General features: G+C 29.7%; 2 protein-coding genes across 4 annotated transcripts in view; one reads left to right on the forward strand and one right to left on the reverse strand.

The window, feature by feature from the left end:
* Positions 1–1,361: 1,361 nt before the first annotated feature.
* Positions 1,362–6,613, reverse strand: LOC108767760 (uncharacterized). The gene is made up of 5 exons (XM_018517782.1): positions 6,543–6,613; positions 5,455–5,738; positions 4,684–5,371; positions 4,104–4,376; positions 1,362–1,574 (listed from the first exon to the last, which is right to left on the reverse strand). The coding sequence occupies exons 2-5, from the start codon at positions 5,733–5,735 to the stop codon at positions 1,362–1,364; spliced, it is 1,455 nt and encodes a 484-aa protein (XP_018373284.1). The 5' UTR covers positions 5,736–5,738; positions 6,543–6,613.
* LOC108767788 (DNA-3-methyladenine glycosylase) overlaps positions 6,319–9,597 on the forward strand; it is an 8,817-nt gene continuing 5,538 nt past the window's right edge. For 2 of the 3 annotated variants that reach the window (XM_018517827.1, XM_018517828.1), the window contains exons 1-4: positions 6,319–6,806; positions 8,192–8,351; positions 8,437–8,649; positions 8,840–9,049. In XM_018517827.1, the coding sequence (XP_018373329.1) occupies positions 6,609–6,806; positions 8,192–8,351; positions 8,437–8,649; positions 8,840–9,049 (781 nt within the window). In that variant the 5' untranslated portion in view covers positions 6,319–6,608. The remainder of the gene's footprint in view (positions 6,807–8,191; positions 8,352–8,436; positions 8,650–8,839; positions 9,050–9,597) is intronic. The other variant, XM_018517829.1, reaches the window with a different exon arrangement.

Raw genomic sequence — 9,597 nt, forward strand, 5'->3', positions numbered from 1 at the left:
TGCGTGTTTGAAGCCGGTCACACTTTCCAAAAATGATGACGCAATAACACGTCCGATCACGTCGGTAGACGATCGTCGTCTCACATGCCATATGCGTCTATTCTAATAGCGTTTTCGGCCCGATCGGGTTTGCACCAACCTGGGTTGGATTAATCTTTCCTATTGGTTGATGTCACACGCTCTACCAATAGGAGAGCGCAAAACGCCATTAATCCAACCCAGGTTGGTGCAAACCCGGTCGGGCTGAAAACGCTATTAAGAACACTAATGCCCATTTCTACCAATATAGATTAATTTTAATCTCGGTTCAACTTACTCTTCGTCTTTTTCTGATCTTTAGAACTAGAAAAAGACAAAGATTAAGTTGAACCGAGATTAAAGTTGATCTGCGTTGGTGGAAACGGACCTAAACGTAAGTGCGCATGAGCACCTGAAAACTTCTGATTCGCTCAAATATTTGACTCAATCAAAATGGCGGTTGATCAATTGCGGCCACGATTTTTTATGCTTCACAGCGGAGATGCCCATTCCAGTGTATATATAGTTCAGTGCGTCAATTCCGCACCATATGGGATTGCACTACAACTCGATATTTTTATTTAAAAATATAGGGTGAGATAGTAAAATAGAATGGTCTATTAGGTGGTTTCTATTTTATGATTCTTGGGGTGATTGAAATAAAACGATAAATAACGAGAAAGATTTTTATGGAATCAGTCTGTAATAATCTTGTTATCTTTGATGATCAAAGGCCGTATTCATAGTCAGTTCTTATATTCAAGACCGCCTTAAGTTCAGTCTTAAGATGTCACGAACCAATCAGAGGACCGCATTAGCGTCTTAAGACATTACTTAAGATGGTCTTAAAATAAGAATCGATTATGAATACCAGCCAAAGAAAAATCAAGAAAACGAAGACAACGGTCATCCATAATAAATAAATTCAATAACTAAATAAATTCAATAACTGTCATGAACAATTGAGGTTTATTATGGATGACCGTTGTCTTCGTTTTCTTGATTTTTCTTTGCCCGGTATTCATAATCGATTCTTTTAAGACCATCTTAAGTAATGTCTTAAGAAAAATGTCAACTTAGAATCATAGTAATTATTGATTTATTTTCATCTTTAAAATTCATATAAATATAATATTCAACTATTATTAAACATATATTTTACTTGGTACTGTTATAATATGAATATTATAATTTTTAACATAAAGTTACATGTAAGTTTCACAATCTATTTAATATTAAAGTATAATGAACAAATATATAGTTATAATTGACATCAAAATATCGAATTAATATATTAAAAATAATGATAACTTATAACATATTTTATTAATATTTAATTAATTTTAGTTTTTAGTGTTTAAATTAGAATGTTTTTTCTTTAAGTCTACAGAGGCATACAATTCTTCCATTACTTCCTGCACATCCAAGTATTTTCTTATTTCTTCAAACATTTTTTTATGTGACCTTGAATTTTCTCTCTTCAGAATATAACAAAAATAATGGTTTAAAAAATCTACAATACTAGAGGTATCAAAGTCGAGAAATCTGTAAAATGTCTAGAAAATAGAAAAAGGATTAATTTATTTCAATAATTTAAGAAAGTTCATAGTCTATTATTAAGCGCATGTGCACATGTGGAGTAATACTGAATCAATAATATTGACAGTATGCATTAATCTTTTTAATATTTTTACAACCTACACGATCAGTATTATGGACAATATATTTCACTTTAATTTTACGTATAATATCTATTACACTGTAATATACTGTGACATAAATCTTAATACTACTGGATGCTTGAGAATCAAAATCTAGATAACCGTCAGTATCTTACATCCTACGTCAATTCATCAATATTAATCACACACGACCAGTAATACTGTCAATATTTGTTAATACTAACAATATTATTGATCATGTAAGGTCACCTTTAAATGTTCAGAGTTATGACCTTGCCAACATTGGAGATAATATATAGGGTGTCCCCGAATGTTTTGGCTAGACTTTGAGATTTTATAGGAAATTTAATTTGAAACAAAAAGTTTCCTGTAAATAGGAATTTAAAAAATGGTTCTTTAAAAAGTTTGCACCCAAAAACCTTTGAATTCATAATTATTTTATACATTTATATATATATATATATATATATATATATATCACAGAAAGTACGCGTTTTTAAACAAAATCAAAACAAAAATGAAATCATTCATAACTTTTGCGGATTTTACAATTTCTGAAGACATCTTTATTTACAAATAGCATGCAAGAAATTTCAACGTGCCATTTCTTGTTTATAACATCATGCACAATCCTATACAACTGCAGCGACTACTTAGAAGCCTTAATACAAAATAACTTTATATAGTGCTTTGAAAAGCTCTCAAAATCAGTTATAAAGTTGGAAAATAACGCATTACTTGTACCGCGATTACTTTTTTCGTTACGTTTTTTCGGTAACAATCGTTACTTTTTTCTATCTTTAACGGTAACGTCGTTAAATATATATATTTTTACAGTAAAACGATTCAGTTCTTTTATCGTTATTTTAATTTTTATTGGATGGATCGGTTTGGATCATATTTTGATATTGCTGACGCTGAAAAATGTTTCATTTTTGTGTTCCTAGAAGTGTACTTCTAATTACCCAAATTGTGTCGTTGTTATAATACAAATGGCGAAATACTTAAAATATTTTTAAATGTGTAAGTATATATTTACAATTTAACATTGTATTATGTATAATAAAGGTTATTATTTGCAATAAACACATTTATAAAATGTTTACTTTCTCATTTTTATTTACTAAAAATATTTTATATTTTATATCTTAGATTGCATTCCGGTACTTACTATCAGTTGAAAATCTCTAATTCACATTACGTACTACGGATTTTTTTTTAGTACCGGAAGTGAATCTTGAAATACATTCTTAATAATGACATTAAAGTTTAAATGCAATATTTAATTTAAGTTTGGTAATTGTGGAATTTAGTTCTTGACGATTGTTTCTGCCAGATTCCATTGTTTTTTGTACAAAAACGCGTCGAATAAATCTAATTTTATCAACATCGAATTTAAAAAATCAAACATAAAAATGTAGGAAATTGAAAGACTTTTTTAATGATGTATCATTTGACCTCCTATCACATTTGAAATTTTTTAGGGATTAGCACTCCCGCTTAGGGAGTCGAACTTAAGGGCAAGAATTATATGTTAAAAGATGCCCTTCCAACACACAAATCAATCCGTTTTTATGTTTTCTCGAAAAATAATTTTTGTAGGAGTTATTCCGTCTGTTTCGTTTTCAATGGCCACCCTATATGTATATATATGTATACAAACGCGCGCGTGCACAAATAGAAAAACTACAGAAAAAATTTAAATGGTTTTATAAACACTATCTTTTAATGATGCAAAAATTGTATAATTTGATTGATTGAAACATCTCTCATATTTTAATCTGTCATATTTTAATATAAAATATAAAAAATATCTTATGAAAAATATTTATTTTTCAATGATTTTAGTAGTTTCATCCACAGAAATAAGATGAATTGGTATAAAAAAATATAATTGTATTTAAATAAAATTTATAATTGTGTATGTAATTAAATTTTTTGTTAAAAAGCAGCTGCCTTCTTTACATAAATTGATTTTTTGTCCATAAGTAAATATTAATAAAAAATTGAATAATTTATAAGATATTTTACATTTTGTATTAAAATATATTAGAAAATATATAATCAATTTCTTAATTTGAATAATTTTAGACGCAGAAAATTTGTAAGACTTTGAACGAAAAAACAAATATGTTATAAAATAAGATTCCATTTAAAAAACAAAAATATGTAACTATATTTTCTGAGTGCATTCTTACGAAAGAGTGAATCTTTATAAAGATAAATTTTACATTATACCATTCAATATTTTTTGTCAATCATATTTTTATCATAAAAAAACAAAAGTTATAATACTTATGAGACACTTACAAATAAAAATATATCGAGATAATTTAAATGCAGAATAACAACAGACTATGAAATATTATAGCTACATATGTTTCGATCTTTATATCTAAATACCTTGAATTTGTTGCTCGATGAATCCACATTAAATGCTTTTAAAAAATATTCTGCTGCATTTAGTATATCGTTATGCAAAGAATAATAAGTTACAGCAATAGCTAAAAGTATAGCTATTTGCCGTTCTTTAACTACCTGGTCATATTTCTTCAACATTCGCAATAAATGTGGTAGTGGTTCCAGCTCTCCTACTTCCCAACCATACTGTATATAGGCGAGTTCTGCCACCAAGTTATTACATTCGGCAGCCTTTTTGAAATACTTTAAGGCTTCCTAAAAATGCAATATATATAATTTAAAAAAAAGGTATGATATTCGAAACATTGAACTATACCGATATTCACAGATAAATATGAGAAGTAACAAGCACAGATAGGAAAAGAATACAGTTAGTAAAAATATTTTTTCAACAAATAAAAACTTGCTTAAGTATAAAAAATATCTTACATTTTTTTATATACTTGTAATGCATAACTCATATTTGTCTATTCATTATCGTTAAATTTTTTTCATAAAATATAAAATTTAATTAGATTTATTATTTCTTCTAAATAGTACAATAATATTATATTATACTAACTTTATAATCTCCGCTTTGCTCGTATAATATTGCAGTATAATGCAGACATGTAGAATTATTTGGCGTTATTTTATATACAGCATCAAGACATTCTTTTGCAAATAATCTTTCATCCGAGGATGCACGTAGAAACATAAGAGCTAGTCGTAATAGCACTTTATTATTAGTTGGTTTTGTTTTTAAAATTCGTTTGGCTATGTTTATTACTTCTCTTTCATTAGCATTTCTCCTCATCATATAAACTCTATCTCTATTATATTTGTCAAAACTTTCAATGCGCATTTGCAAATAATATACTCCAAATCTGTCATTCTTAGATATAGCAAATGCTATTTCAAAATGTGTTTTTTCCGAATCTGATACATTAAATGCAACATTTATTGTACGTCTTTGACGTCTAAGATTCTTTGCCAGAATAAAATGCCATAATGCACAATTTTGATCCCTCTCCACTGCTTTCTTAGCCATGTCAACTGCTTTGTGCATACCAAAATCATTTAAGCATGACCATACAACACTTTGACAGCCATACAACGCACCTAATTCTATATCGTTGAAATCTTTAGGATCAATAACATTTTGCAATATCTCTTCTAGTCCATCTATATCATCAGCATCATACAAAATAAAGCATTTTGTAGCATAAAAAACATGTTCAATTGTTCTTATTACCTGATTAAATTCTATCCTACAATCATACAATGATAACATAGATAAAATGTTAAAATATAATACGTATTGTACATCAAAAATAAGTGTTGCATATCATACTTTTGTTGAATCTGCTTTAAAATCTCTTCAGCTTTTTCAATTCTTTTTGTTACTTCGTCGTTATCTGCACTTAACAAAGCTTTGTAACATTTGAACAAAGATATTAACAATTGTTCTAAGGAGTAAGATCTTTCGTCATCTATTTCATTATCATCATTTTCGTCGTCTTGCTTCTGATGTATTAAGGAATGTTTTACCAGACTGTCCAATATTTCCCAAGTAAACGGACAATGTAATTTTGAAAGCTTTGCCTTTGTACTCATTTCTTCTTCGTCAGCCATATCCTTGATTAGAAAAAAATTAATTTATTACCATTGATAAAATATTTAAATATGTACAATTCAAAATTAAATTCTTCATAGAAAATAAGTTTTAGCTCTATATTTTATAATTTAGCTATAGTTGTATATTTTATATACAACCTGCCTCAGGCTGGGTTCGGGGAGTCGCTATTATGGTACGTTTCCACTGAGCGCGTCACGCGTCGCGTCATCCATCGCGTCACGACGCGACGCGAAAGAGATACACAACCCCTCTCTTTCTCTCTTTAGAGTCGCGTCGTGACGCGCTCAGTGGAAACGTACCATTAGCCCTATTTTGTCATTCTATAGGCCTTTTTGGCTGAACTTTTGCACCAGTTCATTTTTTTTCCCCTTCTTTCCTCCTGGAGAGAAAAGGAAAAAAGATGAACTGAAGCAAAAGTTCAGCCAAAAAAACAGGCCTTATCTTCTTCATCGTCCATTAAACGTGAAACAAGGACAGTAGGGTCTTTTTAGCTGCATTTCTTACACAATTTAGCTCTTCTTTTGCAGCTAAACAGAACAGACTATTGACTCGGAGTCGGGCCAAGTCAGTAAATCGAATATGCTATGAGTCTTCTTCCAACAAGAGACAAAAATGACACGTGTTCTGTTTTCTATTCCTGCATTAGACTGGGCTGCGTTCAGAATCGTTGTTCGGATGCACCCAGATGTTTATGAATGTTAAACAAGGACAAAAGAACATCTGAGTGCACCCAGATGATAATTCTGAACGCAGCCCTGCACTAGAAGTCTCTTTCTCGCTTTTGACAAATATCAAACATATACCTATTTCACTTAAGTTTCAAAAGTGTACACTGGTTTAGCGGCTGAACATGACTTCAAGGCTTGAATATGACTTTGTGTAATGTGGCAGTGTTTACAATTCGACGGTTTGTCTTGTCTCGCGTAGAAATTATTCTTTCTCGAGCCATTGGAGGTAGCGAAACGATTGAATTCGTGGCAGAAGGCAATTTGATGAAACGGACAAGAGCAGCTACTAGGATTCAACAGGAGAATAAAATAGAGAAGAATAAGGATAATGAAGATACGGTAATTATACTAAGATCTAAATGCTGGTTTGTTTCCATTTTCTGTATCGTAGTCGCTAAATACAATTTTCTACAATTTTCTACAAATTCCTTTTAAAAATAGTAGAGAAAGAATCATCCAATTAAAAAAAAATAAACAACTCTATTTAAAAAAATTTTAGAGTTTTTAAAATAATTAAATAAAAAGCCTCTGAGAGCCAACGCTGGATGTTGTTGCAATTATAACGTATTGTATATAACAATTAAACGTTTTAATCCATGGTTAGAATCCTCTTCAGCAGTTATATTAAAATCATAAATAAAATATATACAAAATTGGTTTACAATTATACACAATTGGATCATTAAATTATGTTTAAGATTACAAAAATTATTTTGTTTGTCGTTATGTGACTGTGGATAAGATGTACCTAAATGAAATATTCAATTTGGATCTATATATGTCCAATAATGTCCATTAAATTTCCAAATACATCAAGTAAACACATGAGTCAACGAAATAAAGATTGAAAATTAAACTAAAGGTAATTAAATAAAAAACTTACATGGCAGTTAAAAGATGGCATATCATGCGACGTTGACAGCATGCTTATCATGGATCTAATGAGATCATGCGTCAATATAACAAGATACTTGATAAACTAAAGAAGAAGGGGAAGTGTGTATGTGTGTGTGTGTATCAAGTATCTTAGAAATTAAAGTAGTGTATAAGGAGATCTAAAAATTCCGTGTCTTATATTATAATAGGTGTAATTGATCGAATTCTTCTTTTAGCCCATTCAAGATTTCATTCAAAAAATTTTTACGAAGTCATTAAAATTATTTTGAAAAATGGATATCCGCCAGCATTAATTTTTTCCACTATCTCTCAGAAAGAGACTTTATAAAAAGTTTGCACAGATAAATAGTGGAGTCACTATTTCACAGAAATCTAAAAATATTCAGATCAAAAGTCAAGAAAGACGACGATACTTTTCTATCTCATTTATTTCTAATATATCTGAGAAAATAAAACATTTTTTTAAGAATAATTCGATTAAAATAAATTTTAATCGCAACAACATCCAGCTCTCAAAAGCTTTTTATTTTTATTTGATATATTTCATTAGAGCCTATATAATTTTTATTGTTTAAAATAAATTAGATATGGTATTGAAACAATATATTAAGTAATTAATTGATTAAATTAATTTAATTTTACTTTTAACGATAAGGTACACTCTTCTGAATATTTGACTTCTATCATAAACTATATAAATAGTTTACAAATTGCAGCTTATTTATGTATGTATATACTTTTTCAATACAGCTTTTTTTAAATTATGGGTGTTTTTTTATTTAATGATAGTATTATATTTTTGCTTCAGTATTATTGCTTTTCATTAGGTGACACCAGAAAGACTAAAATTGAACCTCAAGTCCTTACGAAATCAGGAATATCGGCATACTGAAAATGTATACAACACGGCAGATTCTCAAATTTCTGCATCCTCTAAAAGATCCAAGAATTCTCAGAAAGAGCCAAAAATGGAAACTCATATTGAAAGTTAGCTAAGATTAATCAGTCAGTTACACTCTCTTTTTTAAATAACTTATTTTTATAAATACATTCATTTATAATATTTATATAGGAGGAAATGAAAGGAAGGTGGAAAAGTTGAAATCAAATACGAATACTAGCAAAAGAAAACCGAGAACAGTCGTGGATTTGCAGATGATGAAATTGGAATTAAGTCAATTAGAAGATCCTCCTATGACACCATGGGAGAAGGAATTATCTTCTGGCCGATTGCAGTATGAATTCTTTGACATTCCCTGCGAAGAACTGGCACAGCGATTGTTAGGTGCATAGAATTAATTTTTTTAATAATAATATTGCACATTATATTTATTAAAAATTTATTTTTATTTTTAAAAAATTATGTGGCGTTACTTAAAAAATATCCTATACCTTCCTCCCTATTATTCTGTTTTATTATATTGCTACAATACAAACTATGTACTCGTTAAAAAAAATGTATCCTTTTCCGATAGGAAAAGTACTTGTAAGATATCTCGAGAATGGAACTATCCTCAAGGGTAGAATTGTAGAGACTGAAGGATATTTAGGTGCGATTGACAAGGCTTCACATTCTTACCAGAACAGAGTTACACCTCGCAACTTGCCAATGTACATGTCACCAGGAACTATTTATATTTACATGACATATGGCATATACCATTGCTTTAATATCTCTAGCCAAGGTGAGTAAAAAATCGCGCGCGCGCGATTTATTTCATTACTTCTAAGTATGAAGAATTAAAATACATCCTACTTTCACTAACGTTCAATCGTTGAAAATAATAAAAGCCATAAAAATAATATCAAAGCAAAGGGTACTATCCCCTAATTTATTAATAGCAAAAACATACAGGAAGATTATAATAAATCTGTTTAAAGAGAGAATATCGCGTTTTCACAATTTCGAAATATATTTTTAGTTGAAAAGAAAATCACCAATTGATATGTTAGTGTTATTATTTAGTATTACAATACTAAATAACGTTTAGAAGGGAATGCGCATGTATTAATCAAAGCGGTGGAACCGTTAATGGGCCTCGAGTATATGGAATTGCTAAAAAATATGCGGTGGAAAGATAACGGAAGAGAAAAACAAACCGCGAGACCTGCGACGCATCTAAAGCAATACAAACTTTGCAATAATCCCTTCAAGATTTGCGATGCCTTTGCGATCGACCAAAACTCTTTCGACCGGAAATTCGCTTATGCATGTAATAATTTGTGGCTCCCG

Source organism: Trachymyrmex cornetzi, unplaced genomic scaffold (genome assembly GCF_001594075.2).
Source record: "Trachymyrmex cornetzi isolate Tcor2-1 unplaced genomic scaffold, Tcor1.1 scaffold726, whole genome shotgun sequence".
In the NCBI taxonomy this organism is placed as follows: Eukaryota; Metazoa; Arthropoda; class Insecta; order Hymenoptera; family Formicidae; genus Trachymyrmex; species Trachymyrmex cornetzi.

Bases quoted from the DNA above. Each gene is read 5' to 3' on its own strand.
- LOC108767760 (XM_018517782.1), bottom strand. From the start codon at position 5,735: ATGGCTGACGAAGAAGAAATGAGTACAAAGGCAAAGCTTTCAAAATTA. The intron at 4,377-4,683 runs GTTAGTATAATA...TTGCATTTTTAG, and splicing joins AGCAAAGCGGAGATTATAAA to GAAGCCTTAAAGTATTTCAA. The intron at 1,575-4,103 runs GTATTTAGATAT...TCTATTTTCTAG, and splicing joins CATCGAGCAACAAATTCAAG to ACATTTTACAGATTTCTCGA.